The sequence below is a fragment of the Conger conger genome, chromosome 2 (assembly GCF_963514075.1).
Source record: "Conger conger chromosome 2, fConCon1.1, whole genome shotgun sequence".
Lineage (NCBI taxonomy): Eukaryota > Metazoa > Chordata > Actinopteri > Anguilliformes > Congridae > Conger > Conger conger.
The window spans coordinates 79,957,143-79,978,090 of NC_083761.1; the positions used below are offsets into that span (position 1 = coordinate 79,957,143).

Consider the following 20,948-nt stretch of genomic DNA (forward strand, 5'->3'; position numbering starts at 1 on the left):
TCCTGGCCTCTGCCCATGTAGATCTGGGAAGTCACTGAGAGGCAGGATACTGGCTGTACGCCTGGGAGTGGTGCTGACAGCATGGCAGTGTTTTACGACGCTGGACTTGCGTTTGAATCCAGTGCCGGTGGGACCAATTACCGAACAGGTAATAGCTCGTGCTTCGTCTGTGTATATGTCAATGCAAGTCTCTGTAGAAAAGTATTTGTACAGAGCAAATGTATAGGTAAATATATATATATTATATATATTTTTTTATTTAATTTATTTAAATTATTCGTCTACATTTAAAAGCTAGACATAGCTCCTTTTAAACAGTCTAGGACTAATCTCGATGTTCATACATCGGCGTTTCCGTTACATTAAAACAGTGGTGGCGGGCTGCCACACTACCAGATTCTGGCCGACACTGCAAGCAAGTGCATACAATTCCCCAATTTCTCATCAATAATCTGTGTGTCATCGTTACCATGCGCGGCACTGCTGACACGCGCGCAGAAGCACGGTCCCTGGGGCACAGCCCATCCGAATTAACGACACTTTTACATTACATTACATTACATTATTGGCTTATCCAGAGCGACGTACAGTTGATTAGACTAAGCAGGGAGACAATCCTCCCCTGGAGCAATGCAGGGTTAAGGGCCTTGCTCAAGGGCCCAACGGCTGTGTGGATCTTATTGTGGCTACACCGGGATTAGAACCACCGACCTTGCGGGTCCCAGTCATTTTACCTTAACCACTATGCTACAGGCCGCCCCACTTGCCTCGCGAAACCATCGTAGCACCTCCGATGAAATACAAACCCCACAGCCGTCCTGTCCAGCTCACAACTGTATGAAACTGGCACATCTTGAATTCCCAATGAGACCTCGTCATAATGCGGAGAGCGAGAAAGGCGGATGAGCTCATTGTGCAGGGCTTACTAATTTGACTTAATACTAAACTCAAAATTAAGTCGTTTTAATGTTTAGGCGACAGTAGCTCAGGTGGCAAGAGCGGTAGTCCGGCAGTCGGAGGGTTGCCGGTTCGATTCCCCGTCTGGGGGGGAAGTGTCAATGTGTCCGGGCGGCCTGTAGCGTAGTGGTTAAGGTAAACGACAAGGTCGGTGGTTCTAATCCCGGTGTAGCCACAATTAGATCTGCAAAGCCGTGGGCCCTTGAGCAAGGCCCTTAACCCAACATTTATTTGTGCTTTGTAGCTAGTCCAGACAAAAGATGTGACTGGCGTTGTGCCAGATTCATGTGTAGCGGTGTGTATCCCACTAATAAAGTAACATAATGGCAATATTAGAAAGAAATGTATAACGGGTACATTTAAACTGAAGCCAAATATTTATAACTAATAAATGACACCTCCTCCTACTGAGCCCTACCACTGCAAAATAAAAAACTGCTTCTTGCTTTGATTATATTAACTGCAACTGCATTGGATATTGATGTGTTTTTTGTTTTTTTTTCCTCTTTCCGGCATGTGTCTACATGTATGAAGAGTTAAGTTGTATGGGGAAATATGTAGAATAACTGCTACACTTGGTGACTTTGCCCTCTGCGATTCCAGACCCCAACTGTCCCACTCACTCTAAGAGTCGCCAAAGGCGTTCACAAACATCGACTGAGTTGGAAAGCTCATTAGGTAAGAGAAGCTGTTACACCTTTGCCTCCAGAATTTACAGAGCCTGTACTAAGTCTCACACACTGTGTTGAACCTTCTAACATGTACTAAGACGCACACACTGTGTTGAACCTGGTAGCCTGTGCTAAGTCTCTCACGCAGTGTTGAGGCTGCTAGCCAGTGCTAAGTCTCTCACACTGCGATGAAGCTGCTAGCCTGCGCTAAGTCTCTCACGCAGTGTTGAGGCTGCTAGCCTATGCTAAGTCTCTCACGCTGTGTTGAAGCTGCTAGCCTGTGCTAAGTCTCTCACGCAGTGTTGAGGCTGCTAGCCAGTGCTAAGTCTCTCACGCTGCGATGAAGCTGCTAGCCTGCGCTAAGTCTCTCACGCAGTGTTGAGGCTGCTAGCCTGCGCTAAGTCTCTCATGCTGTGTTGAAGCTGCTAGCCTGCGCTAAGTCTCTCACGCTGTGTTGAAGCTGCTAGCCTGCGCTAAGTCTCTCACGCTGTGTTGAAGCTGCTAGCCTGCGCTAAGTCTCTCACGCTGTGTTGAAGCTGCTAGCCTGCGCTAAGTCTCTCATGCTGTGTTGAAGCTGCTAGCCTGCGCTAAGTCTCTCATGCTGTGTTGAAGCTGCTAGCCTGCGCTAAGTCTCTCATGCTGTGTTGAAGCGGGGGAATACACTGATCTGGAAAGGCTGTGCTGCATGGACGGAATGGCTGACAATCTGCAAGGGTACACGTGTGAACGGCGGTCCCGGCACATTATCGATGGGCAGGAGTGCATTCAAGCATTTTTGCACTGTTGCACAGAGGTGGAAAAAAGACACCAAGACTACAGGCTGGAAGCCCTCCTGCTCGCACACAGTAAGATTATTACTCTCAAAAATATTTTTTTATTAGAATTTATTTAATAAGGAAATTCTTACCCATTTTATTGCCGTTTTGGTCTTTGTTATGTTTAGTTTACTATTTGTAATGCTTCTGAGCTGTATCCTTTTAGTTATTTGCTTGTTGAAATGACTATGATTCACTTTGTGTTGCACTAAGGTGTATGAAATGTGCAATATAAAAATGTGCAGTGGGTAGCACTACGGCCTCACAGCAAAGAGGTCCTGGGTTCGAATCCCGATCAGCCGGGGCCTCTCTGTGTGGAGTTTGCATGTTCTCCCCGTGTTTGCGTGGGTTTCCTCCGGGTACTCCGGTTTCCTCCCACAGTCCAAAGACATGCAGGTTAGGCTGATTGGAGAGTCTAAATTGCCCGTGGGTATGAGTGTGTGAGTGAATGGTGTGCGTGCCCTGTGATGGACTGGCGACCTGTCCAGGGTGTATTCCTGCCTTTCGCCCAATGTATGCTGGGATAGGCTCCAGCCCCCCTCTGCAACCCTGTTCAGGATAAGCAGGTTAAGATAATGGATGGATGGATGGATGATTGATTGACTGAATTGTCAGAGGGTGAAGGCTGGCTACAGCTTTCACTGATTCCGCCTCTCTTTACACGCACAGGTGAGGACAAGGATGACGAATACATTAGTGACTTCGAGATAAATTCGCGCACGCAGTTCCCCGAGAGCTGGCTATGGGGGGTGGAGACACTGCCACCGTGCCCAGCAGAAGTGAGGGAATGGTAAGAGCTATATATAGGGGTGTGAAGACACATTGACGCGTCGCGATGCAAACGTCACAATATATCTATATTGTTGTCGCGTGGCTGAATCGTGATGGATCGTTGGGTGAATCGTGATGAATCCTTCATTTACATGGCGAAACAAGGTTTTTTCAAATACATAAATTAAAAATAAACAGTAAAATAAAGAGGTTCCTATGACGGAGATTGTGCTACTTTCTGAGCATCACATCTTCACTTAACTGACAGCGTCAACGGTGTATCGACTGCATTGCTTCCCTGGCGCGCGCGTATGTTACGTCAACATATCCAAAAGCTTGGGATCGGGACGGCTGAAACTGATGCAACACTTTATTTACTTTGTCTCAGTCAGTCCACCTCAATCGTAACAACCGGCTACCTGAAGGACTCCATCACCACCTGGGAGGTCACCGCTATCAGCCTGTCCAAAGACTACGGTACCGTCCCATCCTGAACGAGAAATCCGTTTTTTTCTTTCTCCCTTACTTCCCACACCCCCCCCCCCCCCACCACGGGGATCGACCGCGGCCGCCGTGCCAAAGTGCCGTGAAGCAGTGCGACTGTGTCTCGTTCCCGCCCGCAGGAATCTGTGTGGCGGATCCCTTCGAGATGAGGGTGACGAAATCCTTCTTCGTCGACCTGGAGTTGCCCGACGCCGCGGTGCGCAACGAGCAGCTGGAAGTCAGGGCGGTGCTTCACAACCACGCCGACGAGAAAATAAAGGCGAGAACTTCCCGCGCGCCGCCTTCATTTTCGGCTCATTGCATTGCATTACATTACATTAATGGCATTTGGCGGACGCTCTTATCCAGAGCGACGTACAACAAAGTGCGTACCCATAACCAGGGATAAGTGTGCTGAAAGACCCTAGAGGGAAGTACAATTTCAACTGCTACCTGTACAACAAAGATAAGGACCAGGGCCTATTTGAATTTTTTTATTTTTTTATTTTTTTTTATAAACAAATGAACTAACAAACAACAAAGCAAAAGTGACCAAACTTAACTAGCCAAACACTGCTTACCTAGCCAAACTAAAAATACCGATACACAAAAAAGTAAATCACAGAAAGACAACAATTAAGGTTCACAGGGAGGTAGGGAGGGACAGGGAGAGGTGCTGCTTGAAGAGGTGCGTCCTCAGTTTGCGCTTGAAGGTGGGAAGAGATTCTACAGTTCTGACCTCATTCCACCACCGTGGAGCCAGAACAGACAGTAGTTGTGAGCGTGAGGTGGAAGTTCAGAGAGGGGGAGGTGCCAAGCGGCCTGTGGAGGCTGAACAATGAGGTCTGGCAGGGGGGTAGAGTCTGTTGATTTTTTTGGAGGTAAGCTGGGGAAGACCCCTTAACTGCTTGGAAGGCTAGCACCAATGCTCACCCGACAGCGGGGCGAAGGAACGCGGCGTTCGCGTTGCAGACGTAACGCGCATCCCTCCCTCCCTCCCTCGCGCAGGTGCAAGTGGACCTGATGGAGACGCCGCAGGTGTGCAGCGCGGCCAGCAAGAAGAGGAAGTACCGCGCGCCAGAGGTGTACGTGGACCCCATGTCTTCAAACACCACCTCGTTTGTCGTCATCCCGCTGGCCCTGGGTTTGCACTCCATCGAGGTTAAAGCCGCCGTCTCCGATTCGGTACAGACAGATGGCGTGAAGAAGGACCTCCATGTGGTGGTGAGAATACCCCCGACCCATCAACCCGTCAATAAAGTGCTCGTCATCCATTTGGGCCCGATGTTTTGGCAGGGAGCAAAGGTGTTAGAGGTAGCTGTGTACGTTCACCACACCTGTAGTACATGCACGATCACGTAGCCCATGTGAATAGCCACCCACTTTATCATCTGTATGGAGGTAAATAAGAAAAAACAAGCAGAACAACTACATTTCTCATTAAAATCAATTCACTACATGGGAACGAACGCGCACGTCAACCATCGAGAAATGAACCTCGGTGATTCTCTAACTTTGACGCTGCCATCGAACGTGACGCAATGGCTAGTGGAGCCTCTGTCATTAATTGCAATCTATTCGTTCCCTCAGCGTCCGATGTCTGACGTTGACAGCCATGCCGTAAGATGAAAATTTGTGTTAATATAATATAATTGCTTACAATTTAAGCAATATTAGTGGGTTCCATGCCATTTAGAACTCTCATATTTAACTATGCCAACGCAAGCTGCAAACAGAGATATGCAAAGTGTTGGCTTGTGGGCTGCTTATTGTAAGTGGGCAAGTGAAGTCAGTCACGGCGACATGAGTCACGCTATATTGATGTAATTACTGGGCGGACCTGGCCCACCTTTCACCGGAACCAATCCAAGCGCTCAGCACAGACAGCATTCGCTTAGTTGGAGCAAACCAGCCAATCAGAACAGAGGTTCATTGATGTCAATGAGCCTTAAAGACAAGTCACTAAAAAAGCCTGGTCTTATGATAGGCGCCAGAGAACGGGTATTTAATACATAGATAGAGAGAGTTTTTTTGTACTTCAAACCACACAAACGCCGTCTCATGGATATCAGGGCCAAAAATAAAACACCGGAAAAGACACAATATGGGACCTTTAAAAGCCGAGGAGACATCATCCTTTCCTGTGCTCAAAGGGACTTCTCTAGGGTTCTACTCAATTACAGAAAATGTCATTGTAAATTGAGTAAAATGTGTTAAATGTAAAATGTTGTCATAAGCAATGCTACTTAATGTGCACTGTAATTAGTATGCATTGACTACTACTGCTGTTAGCTGTATTTTAGCTGTGTATGCAAGGAAGATTGAATTCATTTAATTTATCTAAACACAGATACTAGGCCTCGGGCTCTTTGCTCGAAAAAATATTTTTGACAGTCCAACCTATAATTATTGCACTACTTTAAATGGTGTGTCCAGGGGTCCATTTTTTATTTTCAGAATTAGACTATGGTGAGAAAATATTCTTCCACCTTTCATACATGTAATTGTATGAATAGGCTATACTATGAAGAGCTAAAATACTGGGTTTATGAAGCAAAAGGTTGGGGAGTAACGGAAACAGCAGTGCGTATCCAGAATACTAAATTCTGGGGAATAATTCACTGAATACATTCAGAAGACATTCATGAAACAAAAGATATTATTTTGAATCCATGTATTGACAAATGTCAATTATCTGTCTTCAAATATTTCGTGTAATAGTTTTAACTTTACACTTTTGTTTTCAGATTCATCCATGAAAAGAATACCAAAATGCGAAAAGGTTGAAAGGCAGTTAGTATATAAGCCCCCTGCTTTATCCTTGTGTCTCTCTCACAGGCCGAAGGTGTGAAAATTAAAAAGGAGGTTATAACCCTGGTCCTGAATCCATCGGCACACGGTATGTGTCTGACCACACTTTGGCAACAGAAATGTAGCCACAGGGCTGTGGAACAAAGTCCAGCCTTTGTTGGATGTGAAGAAAGAAAACATTTTCCCTGCAACTTACTGGCTGTTCTGACCATGCCAAATCGTGGTTTCCTCAGAATTAGGGCTGCCCCCGACTAAGAATTTTTCTTCGTGTCTTAGCCGTGAGTTTGGAACGACGATTTGACTAGTCGTTCAAATCTTCTAATATTATTTGCTTTATGCAGGTAGATACAATATGTGGCCAACAAAATGTACTGGTAGGTTATTTCAGCAGTCATGTCAATCAAACCAGTATTTTTCAATGTTACATGGGAGTATGAAAATGATTTTCAGCATTTAGAAATGTTAATTTCTAATGTTAATTAATTTAAGAGCTGCAAAGGAGGATGCATTTCGATTACACCGACACGGACCACGGGCCCACACTGTCCAGAACAAATGAGCCGGAACAGCAGTCATTTGCAACTACAACGTTGTTTTTTTATAAAAAAATCCTCAACCTTATGACTTGGCTATAGATATAAAATAAAAACAAATCTTCATTTCGACCTGTGACTATTTTAAAAAGACATATAAATAAAAAAAACTAGAGTGCCCAGTGTTGAACTTCGGATCAGAAGCCATTTCATCACTTCATTAACATTATCAATTCATTTGAATTAATACTAGTGTAACAGGTTCTATTTGGGCCTAGATATCTGATGCATTGATTCTCATCAAAACTCAAAGGGTTAAAGACTCTAGGTTGACTCTAGGAGTATTCAAGGCACACGGACAAGGTATAAAAAAACAAATATTAAATGCCGGTCTTTTATTAGCAATAATCAAATCCCTGATCAATAATATCAAACATATGTACACATTGGCCAATAAGATTTCCTGTGACTAATAGGTTGCAACCTTGAAAATAAAATAAAAAATGTCAATATGTCCCATCTACCCGGGTAGTGTGATTTTGGTTCAGAGCGCTCAATTTGCTTATCTGTCTCCTGTGCGTTGCTGCAGCCTGGGCAGAAATGGTGACGCTGTTCCTGGCGCGTGCAGCGTGCCGAGTTGAGAACATGCAGAGTGGAGCGCGTGCATGCAGTTGAGCTAGGGCGCTCGTGCTCGGGGGTCTTGGCTCGCCGATCAACTTTCTCAACGTCCACAAAAAAAAAAAACCTACACGCAGCAGCGGCTTCAATTAGAGTTCAAACCTAAATATGAATCTTGACTGTACAGTCCTTAATCTATATCAAAGTTACATCAATTAGCGTCAACTCACGTTAAATCGCACACACGAACCAAATGCACAAATGAACTGAATGCCTCGTTCATTATTTAGCTAGTTCAGCTAGCATCGTGAGCTATAACTTACTTACTTCTTTTAGAGACTAATATTACACAACTTTGTCTCAGATTGGGTTTTTTTTTTAAATATCTACATGAAATATGAACTCATCAAAATGAAATCTACATGAAATCACGAAAAGAAAACCGCAACGGCGCTGCCGTTTCATAGGCTAACATTAGCTAAATTAGCTACATGAAATGCACCCAATACTTAGCATGACTCATGAACTGAAACTCACCGGAGCTTTCGCTCGATTAAACTTGAATATTAAACAATGAAAGGTGGACTTTTCACCGTCGGACACTTGGTCTTTGTTAATACAAAAGGTTTTACTAAACCAACTCAAATTAAAAGGGCTTATTTTTATTTTAAATCTTTATCGAAATTTGTAGCTAATTTCTCAACAGAAATCTGTTTGCTGGTAATTTCTCGACTGACGTGACATAGGAACGTGACCTACGTGACATAGTCCGCTGCGCCCTCTAGTGGAACTAAGGGGATTTACGTAAAAACACATAAATCATAGAAAATATCATTAACCCTTTCTATATTGGGGAAAAATACATGGGTTACACTAGGTTAAGGCAAGAGTTAAGTTATAACAAGATTCGAATTCATTGCAAATAGTGGACATTCCATTAAGGAATCATTTGCTATAGTGGCGCACCATGCGACGAGACTTTTATGATAATGCACAAGGGAATTGCTTTTGCAACAGTTCGACTGAAAGAATCTTCATCAATGAAAGGTTCTCTGGCTGATGTGTTCGACTAGTTCAGGGGTTCGGCAACCCTGGTCCTGGAGAGCCGCAGGGTGTGCTGGCTTTCGCTGTTACTCAGCACTTAATCGATCAATTAAAGCAGTCGATTAGACAGTTAACTTGCCTCACCTGGTTTCTTGGGTCTGAATTGTTTGCTGGTATTAAGGCAAAAACAAAAACCAGCACACGGCGGCTCTCCAGGACCAGGGTTGCTGACCCCTGGACTAGTTCACTAGGGGCAGCCTGTAGCTTAGTGGTTAAGGTACATACCTGGGACACAAAAGGTTGGCGGTTCGATCCCCGGTGTAGCCACGATAAGATCCGCACAGCCGTTGGGCCCTTTGAGCAAGGCCCTTAACCCTGCATTACTCCAGGGGAGGAGTCTCCCGCTTAGTCTAATCAACTGTATGTCGCTCTGGATAAGAGTGTCTGCCAAATGCCAATAATGTAATGTAATGTAATGTAATGTAATGTTCATGATACCGAGAGTAAGCACTCTGCACAAATGTGTGACGCGGCCGTTTCACAGTGACATTCTCCAGTCTTCTGCTACCTTCAGATGGAGCCCAGACTCAGAAAATTAATGCCGTGAAGCTATCATCCAGGGTGCCAGGTTCTCCCGCTCACACGTACATCAGCGTGACAGGTACAGGAACGTCAAAAGCGCTCGCCGTTTCTGAACGATTCCGGCATTTCATTCTTCCCGCTAGCGGTAGTGCAGGCAACGATGCCAGCACAGCCCCGTTTGCTTTTTGTCTGTACAGGCGACCAGCTGAGTCAGGCCGTCCAGGAAGCCATCAGCGGTTCCCCCATGGGCCACCTCATAGCTCAGCCCAAAGGCAATGGCGAGCACAACATCATCGGCATGACAGGGCCAGTCATCGCAACGCACTACCTGGACACCACCCACCAGTGGGAGAAAGTGGGCATCGGGCGCAGAGCCTTCGCCCTGAAATACATCACAACGGGTAAGAGGTGACCTATTAACCAGCCGGCGGCACGGATGGTGCAGTGGGTCGCACTGCCGCCTCACAGCAAGGAGGTCCTGGGTTCGAATCCCGGTCGGCCGGGGCCTCTCTGTGCGGAGTTTGCATGTTCTCCCCGTGTCTGCGTGGGTTTCCTCCGGGTACTCTGGTTTCCTCCCACAGTCCAAAGACATGCAGGTTAGGCTGATTGGAGAGTCTAAATTGCCCATAGGTATGAGTGTGTGAGTGAATGGTGTGCGTGCCCTGTTCAGGATTAGGATTAGGATAATGAATGAATGAATGATATTAATCAGGTCCATTTTTGAAATATACTGTAGTTTTTGTATATCAAAATACACAAATACAAATATATGTTTGTGTATTTTGAAGTATATCTGAAGTTTTTCTTCAAACATATCCAATAAATACATCACTTTTTGAGTAATTTGCAGACGATGATTCAAAGAATCAAACATTTTCTGACATGTTTCAGGACATCAAGCAACTTGAAAATGATTGCAATTAAAATTATATTGTGTATTTCCTTTTGTATATACAGGAATCCCCCAGAGAAACAGCTCTGTTTTTGGTGCTGATGTTTCTATTTTTTCTCCTTCCCCCCATGTTCAGGGTACACTCAGCAGATGCACTATCGTAAACCTGATGGCTCATATAGCGTTTGGAAAGACAAGAAATCTAGCACCTGGTGAGCCCCTTCCCATTGTTCTTGGCCAACTGAACCGCCAAGCCGTTCTTATCACTTATAACATTTACCAGCTCGACCAACACTGTGAGTGGGTATCATCTGCCCAATCACTAACACTATAACAACTGGCAGCCAATAGAGGATCCAATAGAGGCCAGCGAATAGAAGATCAACTCTTCATATAATACATGTTTCTACTAAGATTTATTCCCACCAGATAATTTATTTCTCAACAACATTCAAGTAAGTTTATTCCTTCTCATTGGGGAGTTTTTTTTAACCTCTCTCAAGCCCCATCTTTGCCAATTGTCCTGTTTTCCAACAAATGAAATTGAATTGAATATAACAAACAGGTTTTCAAAACCCAATAAACATTATAATCAGTAAAATCAGATAAATCCATATTTTGATTAATTTAGGTGAATCCAAAGGTGTTCAGGATGTAAGATACAATGCTTTGATGTGGTAGGCACTCCTTTGTCTCTCCGCCAGGCTGACAGCGTACGTGGCCAAAGTGTTTGGTCTGGCGTACAAACTCGTCACCATTCGGGAAGATGTGCTCTGCAGCGCCCTCAAGTGGCTGGCCCTGAACACGCAGCAGCCAGGTGGCTTTTTCAAAGAGTATACCCCAGTCTACTACACAGAGATGATGGTATGTTATTGCAGGTGGCCTCCAGAAAAAAACAGATATACTGTTATCCCCCACCCCGTGGCTCCTCCAAAATATGTTCCCTGTGCACGTCACAAATAAATAATAAGCCCATTGCTCCTGCTTCAATTTAATCATTTACCAAAAGGTAAGTCGAAGCAATCGGCTTATTGTTCATTTTTGATAATCTGGAGACTATCCTGACATTAGACGCTGGATATGTGACAGCTGTATATGTGGAGAATATAGGCCACTCTTTTCAGTCTTGTCAGTGCTGTATTACTGGTGTAAAGAGCAGCAGCAGTGTCGGCAGTCTGACTGGAGATGACAAGACTCACGCTTATTTCCTGCTTTTTTTTTGGCCACAGGGTGGCGTGCACGGGAAAGACAGCGACGCCTCGTTGACCGCGTTCGTCCTCGTCGCCATGCAGGAATCCCGCCGCTTGTGCGTCGAGACGGTACGTGCCGGGACCAGCAGCCAGCGCCTAGAAACGTGCATCGCATGTCACGCGCGACATTTCACGTTACATGCTGCCTCGTGTCGCGGTCTCGTCACAAGGCACCAACACACAACCAGTGACAAGAAGACAAAAACACCACGGGAGGGCAACAACAGCCAGCCAATACCCAGCGGCGCCGTACACACCATGCAATAATTACAACGAAAGCGCAGATAACTCTTGCAGCTACTAATACATTTTTTAAATATAGGACTAACAGTGTCTCCCTCCCTGCTGATCTATTCTTAGCTGATTTTCTAGTTTGTTTTGGTGTCATTTTCCGTTACCACAGAGTCTGACAGACAGCATGAAGGAAGCCAGCAAGTTCCTGTCCCGGAGGATCCACAGCCTGACCAACCCCTATGCAGTGGCCCTCACTGCTTACGCTCTGAGCAATGAGGGGAACCACCAGCTGGACATCCTGAACCGCTTCTCATTTGGTTATAATATATAATATATGATACATATTCTATATGGCAAATAGAACACTGGAACGTTATGTGAATGTTGAAATGGGACTGCACTGAACATCTAGCTGTAGGATGTGGCAGGCGTGGTATGCAGGACTGAGTGACCGTGTGCAGCCTCCATTCTCTGGCCAATAGCGTTAGAGTTTGTCGTCCCAAAACCCGGTGACCTAACTGAGTTCTCTCAGTTCCCTCTGCAGATTTCCGTATTTTTGTTCTTTTATCTTTACGGCAGTAAGTTAGTTAAAACTATTAATTTAATTCTCTGCCGCTAAAATGCCCATGCGCATACCCTTACCTCATCAGAAAGTGTTATCAGCTAACTGGCTAAAAGTGATAAAAAAAATAAAAATAAAATAAAAAGCTTTACAATAAATCCGCAAATTTTAAAGCTAACGTTCACCAGCGCAATTACCAGGTGCCTTTGGCGATAGCCGCTGCCTACCAACCTGCCGTCGTTAGGAATCGAAACATTAACGTTACACCGATAACTACCCATACATCTAAACGTAGTCTTAACTGCACAAACATAATTCGCTTAGCCTAGCTATTTTAACTAGTTCACATAGCAAAATTGATCGTTCGCTAACTATATTCTGAACGTCACACAGACGGGAAGGCAGCCAGTTCCACTATATATTTTATATCTATAAGGAGTATATACATAACAATAATCATATTCATATATAAAAATATACCTTCTAGTAAGGTTACAATTATCCACCTCTCAACGTTAGGACATTAGACCGGTTGAACTGGAAGGTTCCCGCAAATCACGTCTGAAAACAGCCCTCTACTGATTTGGCAAATACGAAACAATTTAATTCATGATTAGTGCAAGACAGTTCCAACATTGTTTTGAACTTAGAATGTCTCTGAGAATACATTAAATACATTATGATTATTTTACATTTATAATAGTTGCATTAAAAAAAAAACTTTAAAAAACCATATAGGCCTATCGGTGGTTTCGTCCTGGTAAAGAGAGTAAGTAGATTCGCCCATATCTTGCCTTAACTCCTCTATGAAGTGCGGTGTCAATACAGAGTTAATGACAGCAGTACATTTAGTTCTGTGCGTTTTAAATTCGCTGAATTCATCTTGCAAGCTCGTCCACAACGTTGATGGAAGTATGGCTAGCGACATAATATCGCGGATCTCACTCGCACATTGTCCGTGGTCTGAATAAGAAAAAAACATTAGTTCCATCATACATTAAATTAAAAAATTCAGACTATAACCATTATGATGTTCCAATCTACTGTTACAGAAAAAACATACTGGCCCGTCCCCGGAAGTCACCTCTTCACCCTCGAGGCTACGGGCTATGCACTGCTGGCCTTGGTGAAGGCCAAGGAGTTTAACCAGGCTCGACACGTCATCAGGTGGTTGACAAAACATAAGTTTCACAGCAGAGGACTCCGGTATGCTCAGGTACTGTTAATTAGCCAACTCAGCCACAGATTGTGGGCGTTGCAGGCTACATTCACTGTGACAAATATCATCAGAACGTACTCTATTATACCCCAATTACGTTTTCTGCGGTGTTATATGATGTGGTATTATAATATAAAAAAATAAATTATGACAATAACAGGCTATTCAGTCCATCTATAGACCTAAAGTCCATCTTACCTGGTCTCTAATATCCCCAAAGGTCTCTGCTTCTGCTGCATACTCAAAGGGACTCTGACACAACTATATTATACTCTTATGGGATGTCGTTTTTAGTTCACGTTTTTGGTTCACACATGATCACTCATCAATTAATTTAATGCAGCATATAATGCACTCAACTGCACGCACCGTTTAAGCCTTCTGTGTGATCCAGCACATTTCGCAATGTCAAGAGGCACAGTGCTAGCATCGGGAGGACGACTCATCACTGCCCTCTGCTGTTCCCCCACAGGCAACCATCATAGTTTTCCAGGCTGTGGCAATGTACATGACGGAAGTATCCGGTGTGAAAAGCATTGACTTGCAAGTGAGTCTCGGTGTGGCCAGCCGTAGCAAACCCGTCAAGTGGACATTCAACTGGGGCAACGCTCACCTCACCCGCACGGAGAGGGTGAGCCCGGGGCAGAAATAGAGAAAGAAATGGTGGAAGAGCAGAGAGAGAGAGAGAGAACATGAGAGAGTGAGAGAGAAAAGATAATGTGGTGATGGAGTGTATGATGGAAGAAGGGTGCGTGAAGAAAGTCTTGAAAGAAACTGAGTGAGGTAGAGAGCAAGAGAAAACTGCCATAAGAAAACTGCTCTTCGGTCAGTAAGGAACAGTTGTTTTTGTTTACAGATTCATTTTGATGAAAACCTGAGTGTCACTGCCAAAGGAACAGGCCAAGGGACGTTGTCGGTGAGTCTAGTGTCAACTGGTCATCCTGGGCAAAGCCTCTCTCCTTTACACCGATCAGTCACAACATTAAAACATGCTTAAACCAGATTTTTCATAATTAAAAATGCTTGTAAGCTATGTAAAGTTGTCTATAAACACTTAATATTTAATTATATGATATGTGTACTTATATAAGCAGATTATCATAAGTGAATTGCATTCAAAGTTATAATTATTTAATGAAAATGGAAATCTTGTAAGCTCATTGTTATTTAAATATTTTGGTACGTACTGGTGCTCATGATCATATCTATCTTAACAGGTGCTCCAGAACCTTTAGAATTTTTCATATAAAAAAAAAAAAGAAAGACCATCCGCCATATTTCAAAATGCATGGGATCCATTCCGACATAAGTTTCACCACGTGCAGTACCATGTAATGCCACACGTTTTAAAATGTTGCTAAGTGCAATTAATATGAAAACATTGTGACTGGAGATTTCATGTAAAAGAGTTCCACAATCTTCCTTCAGATGGAATATCTTTTGCTTTTATTTAATGCAGATTGACTTGAGAATATGCCATGTGCACTGTAAAAAATGATACACCGTAAAAATCAAGGTAACAGATTACAAGTATTATTATTGAATAAATATAACATAATATTACTGATTAAATTGATATAACGCATAGTATTACTGATTCATATGTTAACTTACCTTAATCTTATTGCGTAAATAGGTGTGACATTTTTTGCAGTGTGGCATTACTTCATGGTGAATCTGGAATCGCTACAGAGCACACCAAGCAATACAACTGTGGGGTTTTAGAGGTGAAAGGTTTGCAGGGAAGGCTACTGCAATCTGCAGTCATATCTCTGGCAGAAAGATGCTGTGCGATAATTTAGGTAATTGTATAAATTACAAACAAAATGGATACTGCTCAGTCAACACGAATAGGCCTTTTCCTTTTTTTGTAACCGGAGCTGAAAATGTTTCATGCGATTAAATCTTGAGGGGGGGTGTTGTTGTCCTGTCTTTTTTTTGTTTCCTATATTTATATATATATATATTTTTTTTTTTTCAAGTTGATCACAAAATGTACGTTACTTGTATCTTTTGTATTGTATTTCATATTTCTTGCAATTAATAATTCCTAAACAATCTGTGATGGTGCATTACAGGTGATGACGATATACAACGCTTTTCCTGAGGAAGAGGAGCCGGAGTGCCTGAACTTTGAACTGGAGGTGAAGCTAGTGAAGGAACCTACTGGTACAGTATACTGGGAACTGAAGCAACACCTCCACTAGAAAAAAACTAAAAACCCTCACCTCCAAGTATAGAGAATGGTACATTTAAAAACATCTCTCTTTTTGGTTCCTGCTTCACAAATTGCCTACTTTTTTTCTTAATCACTTTTAAAATGACCTTGTTTATAGGCAACAGAGCACTGCACTTCGAGCCTGCTGACTCTCTTGTTCCAGCAGTAAGTCTTCCCTTTTGAAGGGACATTAACTGTTTTTGGTACCCAGGGTTATGGTTTGCATGGTCCTTCATTGTGTATTGAAGGGAATGCTTTGGAGATAGCTGTCCCACAGTGGACTTCTCCATTTTGTTTATCAACAAAGACAATTGCCTTTTTAGATGCAAATATGAGAACACTATGTATATTTTGAAACAGGAACAAAATGAGAGATATTCTTAATTTACCATTCCATTACCATTTTTAGTTCATGTTTTTTTTTCCCAGTTTCCCAGGGGAATTTGCTTTGGATATCAATGTTACCTGGATTTTACATGCAAACCGTTGCTCTGTCTGTATTTAATGGTAAATTGATTAAAGCCCATTTTGTTCATATTCATTTTGCAGTTACCAAGGACAACACTCTGGAAACGTACAAGCTCACTATTGAGATGATGTAAGTTGAACCGAAACCAAATCACATCTCTTGCAATTCTTTACAGGGATTTTTTTTACAGGAAAAACTTTAAAATCCCCAGAAAGCACTGATAAATATACACTTTTGATTTCTCAAACCCATAATGTTATGACTACTTCAAACTTTTCAGAGAAAGCTTACACAGTGGTGGTCATACCATGTTTCACGGATGTGTCAAATATCTATAACGACTTTAAAAGGTAGTAACGGTCTGTTCTTTGAGTTGAACTGCCATTTTATTGTTGTTTTATGTGAAATAAACTGAAGGCTCCAGTTGACAAATGTGCAAGTGTGTGCTGCTACAGGGATGAGACCGGACCTCGGATTCCAGCGCGCATCCCAAACCGGAGAGAGAATGGGGATATTAATGTGTTCTGATTTTTTGGTTTACGCAAATCCTGTTCCCAAGACACCGGCCCCCCTACAGAGATGCCACCATGTTTATCCTGGATGTTACCATGCTCACAGGCTTCATTCCAGATGAGAAGGACCTCGAGAAGGTGAGGAAAGAGACTGGGTCCATCACTGTGGATAACCATGCTACTGACTAATTAAAATAACCGTTCAAATAGACTATGCTATCTTTATTGTTCACTTGCTTGACTTGAGTCTGGGGTAGCTGTTTGCAAAATTACATCACTGTCCAACTGATCTTTTTGACATATTGACTGATTGGACATCCTCGTGGCCTTGTTTCACATTTCTCCCTGACAGTTAACCACAGGAAGGGACAGATACATCCAGAAGATCGAGATGGACAAACAGCTATCTGAAAAGGGCTCCCTCATTTTCTACCTGGATAAGGTGTTGTGGTCTTAGGTTTCTCTGGTTTAGCTAAAAGCACCTTTTTTGTTGTCTGCCTGCTCCTGTTACTCTATATTTGGCTGGTTGCTGATGGTCACACAAAGTATTTGGCTTTTTCTCTACCACCCCTTTCTCTGTCTTTTATCAGCTTTCCCACCCTCTGTCTGACAGAGTGGTCTTCAGGATACATAAGATGAACAGAGTGGGTCTGCTTCAGCCAGCTGCTGTTACTCTGTATGAGTACAACTCCATGGGTGAGTTCAGATCCTACCTGCTTGGTAAACAGGATCTACTTTTTGAGCTTAAGGAAACGTACCTGCAGTGTGGGGAAGAAAAAAAAATGTCTCACCGCAGAAAGCCGCTGCACAAAGTTTTATCACCCGGAGAAGAAGGATGGGGCCCTGAACAGGATCTGCCACGAGAATGTATGCCACTGTGCAGAAGGTAGGGTGCGCACATCCATCATGCAGGAAGTGATGTCACAGAGGAGGCCTAGCATTGGATGTCCTCAAGTTTACTCTACCTCTCGCAGAAAACTGCAGCTACCAGAAGAAGAATAATGTGGATGAACTGGACCGTGAGACTGCAGCCTGCGAGGCCGGGATGGATTACGGTGCGGTCACCTGCGGTCAACCCGTATGTCTGATCTACTCTCAGTGAGCAATTTATTAGGTAGACCTGTACACCAGCTTGCTAATGCAAATGTTTAATCGGCCAGTCCACGTGGCAGCAACTAAATGCATAAAAGCATGCAGTCAAGAGGTTCAGCTGTTATTCAGACCAAATATCATAATGGGGAAGAGATCTAAGTGACCTTGACCGTGGAATGATTATTGGTACCAGGGTGGTTTGAGTATCTCAGAAACTGCCGATTTGCTGTGATCAACTCGTCAAACCTCTAAATCTAATAAATACCTAATAAAGTGCTCACTGAGTGTATATCAAACAGAAAAATATGAACTGGGGGATATACCACAAAGCGGGATTACTGATTACTGGATAAATTCCCTGATAACTCTTTCAAAACTGGAACACGGACTGCTGTTCCGGGTTTTACTCTGTGAACTTTTCCAGCTAACTGAGTAATCCCCATTGTGCTTCACTAACCATGCCACTCTTCTGCAGTGTACAAAGCCAAAGTGCTCCACGCTCATCTGTCTCCCACCACAGACCGCTTCACTGTCCTTGTGGAGGATGTCATCAAAGAAGGTAACGTTCGAAACGTATCCTTCAGCCTCTCTGAATTCGGTTTAATAAATAAAAAAAATCTTCATTTAAGTTTTTATGGGCTGATTTGGGCTTTTTTCCACAGTTATTGCCTGTAATAATCCTTATGTTGTGTTTGTCATGACTTTTCATGCAACAGTATACACAGTGTTGGTGGAACAGGGATAACTTATCCTCACACATTTTCACGCCTCTGCCTCTCTGCAGGCACTGACTCCGGGGTAAGGGGCGAAAATCGTACGTTTGTGGCCCATCCCCAGTGCAGAGAGGCCATCGACCTGACAGAAGGAAAGACCTACCTGATCATGGGCAAGTCTGTGGATCTCATCATTGGAGGGGACGGGTGAGTTGAACAAGCCTTCTGATTGGCACCGTCTCCGGCACACAGTAAAGGGCGTGGTAAACCCGCTGAGGTGAACAGTGGATTAATTAAACCATCTTCACCCCAGGACTTTAAGGAAATGCATTAATTCCAGTGAAATTATGTGTTTATGACGTATTTTTGTACATTATATATACATACATACATAATAGATATTCTTTTTTCCACTGGATGTATGCATACAGTGAATATACTGTAATAAGCATGCTGGTGTTTGTGTGTAAAATGTCTTTTTATTGATGCATATGAATGTAGTCTGTATGTATATGCTTGTGTGTACGTGTGCATGCACATGATGATGATGTATACTGTGTGTGTGTGTGTACATGCTGCTGTGTGTTATTAGTGTCCTGTGTGTGTGTACATGAGTATGTTTATTATGGCACTGGCATGTCCTTCCTTTCAGGATGATATACATGCTGGGCAGGGGCACCTGGATTGAATACTGCCCCATGGAGGTGGAGTGCCTGAGGCCTGTTCGCTGGTGTCAGGAATAATGCTGAATGATAACGTTCCTCCAACAAAACATCTCCACCATTATAATTTACAAACACTACATTACATTACATGTCATTTTGGCTGAGGTTTATCCAAATCGACTTCCCGTTGATTAGACTAAGCAGGAGGCCCAACGACTGTGGCTACACCGGGGATCGAACCACCGACCTTGTGGGTCATGTATCTTCACCACCACGCTACAGGCTGCCCCGGCACTATAAACAAACAAAGAGCAGGGCGGCCTGTATTTCAGTATTGTACCTGGGTGTTGACTATTGTCTGTGACAGCCGGGGGTTGCACGTTGGTGGCATTCGATCATGTCAACCACAACACTCCGATTCGAATCAGAAGCAGACGATCTCTGGACGGTACAGTTAAGCTGCATTGGTCAGAATGTAATTCTGTGGAGTCAGATTACTGCACAACAGGACCTGAATGCCACCAAATAAATATTTAAATAAAATGATTGACTGGAATTCTTTATAAAGAATGTGTATACTGTGTGCCCAAATGATACTGGACCAGGACATAGTGGTGGTCTCAAGCTATGTGGTGTTGGGCCCATTCATTACATTACATTATTGGCATTTTGGCAGATGCTCTTATCCAGAGCGACATACAGTTGATTAGACTAAGCAGGAGACAATCCTCCCCTGCAATGCAGGGTTAAGGCCCTTGCTCAAGGGCCCAACAGCTGTGTGGATCTTATTGTGGCTACACCGGGATTAGAACCACCAACCTTGCGTGTCCCAGTCCTTCACCTTAACCACTATGCTACAGGCCGGCCATTCAGCCAAGGTACCTCATTGAACATATGTCCCCAGCTGGTTTAGCCTCGAAAATGTTAAATCCTGATTACGTTTAGGGTGAAATTGAGTCCAACAGTTTAAATAAACACACAAATATTGCAAGAAAATATTTTTGACATGTATTGTCTCCTAAATTACTAGCTTTTTATCAAGAAATGTGAAAAATCTGTGAGAAACATTTCATTTTAGAGCCTAAGGAACAGTAAGTGAAAGTTTAGCACCTGTATGGGAAAGTGCCACCAGAATCACTCACAAAGAAATCTGAGAAAAAGATTTAAATGGTTGTATATTTTCTTATATTTTGGTACAGGACATGGCATAGCATTATGTTTATTGCATGTTTACGATTCAATCCCACCAAATTCTAAAATTTGAAAAAAGCATACAGTATCAATATAAAAAAGTGTTAACTGGTTTTTAAGAGATGTCAAACACTTAATGGGGTCAAATTGACCCAAAACATAATAGGGTGGCCTGTAGCGTAGTGGTTAAGGTACGTGACTGGGACCCACAAGGTCGGTGGTTTGATCCCTGGTGTAGCCACAATAAGATCTGTTGGGCCCTTAACCCTGCATTGCACCAGGGAGGATTGTCTCCTGCTTAGTCTAATCAACTGTATGTCGCTCTGGATAAGAGTGTCTGCCAAAATAGCATTAATGTAATAGGAGGGTTGAAGAAGTTGGCATTTCTGTGATGCCTGGATAACCATGATATCTGTGTTTCACTGTAACTGAAGTCCTTATATTTTATTCAATAAATAGTCTGTTTATAAGCAGCTTACTACGTCCTGTTTCACAAAACATTACACTTTTCCCAACCCATCTTCACATTCAAAAAAATGATTAATAACAAAAGGGGTAAATTATTTAATACAGAAGTTTCAGTGATGGGGTGGCACAGATGGTGCGGTGGGTAGCACTGCCGCCTCACAGCAAGGAGGTCCTGTGG

At 43.3% G+C, this 20,948-nt stretch overlaps 1 protein-coding gene across 1 annotated transcript in view; it reads left to right on the forward strand.

Annotated features, from left to right (window-relative positions):
* Nucleotides 1-19,917, forward strand: part of LOC133113292 (complement C3-like) — a 34,723-nt gene extending 14,806 nt beyond the window's left edge. Inside the window, exons 18-44 of the mRNA XM_061222950.1 lie at nt 22-148; nt 1,561-1,635; nt 2,279-2,473; nt 3,113-3,233; nt 3,603-3,691; nt 3,838-3,977; nt 4,706-4,921; nt 6,536-6,596; nt 9,278-9,364; nt 9,483-9,686; nt 10,314-10,389; nt 10,882-11,041; nt 11,407-11,496; nt 11,831-11,978; nt 13,276-13,439; nt 13,915-14,073; nt 14,299-14,358; nt 15,521-15,611; nt 16,210-16,258; nt 16,689-16,779; nt 16,994-17,083; nt 17,232-17,337; nt 17,438-17,527; nt 17,616-17,696; nt 18,209-18,292; nt 18,518-18,653; nt 19,099-19,917. Coding sequence (XP_061078934.1) covers nt 22-148; nt 1,561-1,635; nt 2,279-2,473; nt 3,113-3,233; nt 3,603-3,691; nt 3,838-3,977; nt 4,706-4,921; nt 6,536-6,596; nt 9,278-9,364; nt 9,483-9,686; nt 10,314-10,389; nt 10,882-11,041; nt 11,407-11,496; nt 11,831-11,978; nt 13,276-13,439; nt 13,915-14,073; nt 14,299-14,358; nt 15,521-15,611; nt 16,210-16,258; nt 16,689-16,779; nt 16,994-17,083; nt 17,232-17,337; nt 17,438-17,527; nt 17,616-17,696; nt 18,209-18,292; nt 18,518-18,653; nt 19,099-19,189 — 3,081 coding nt within the window. The 3' untranslated portion in view covers nt 19,190-19,917. The remainder of the gene's footprint in view (nt 1-21; nt 149-1,560; nt 1,636-2,278; nt 2,474-3,112; nt 3,234-3,602; nt 3,692-3,837; nt 3,978-4,705; nt 4,922-6,535; nt 6,597-9,277; nt 9,365-9,482; nt 9,687-10,313; nt 10,390-10,881; nt 11,042-11,406; nt 11,497-11,830; nt 11,979-13,275; nt 13,440-13,914; nt 14,074-14,298; nt 14,359-15,520; nt 15,612-16,209; nt 16,259-16,688; nt 16,780-16,993; nt 17,084-17,231; nt 17,338-17,437; nt 17,528-17,615; nt 17,697-18,208; nt 18,293-18,517; nt 18,654-19,098) is intronic.
* Nucleotides 19,918-20,948: the final 1,031 nt, after the last annotated feature.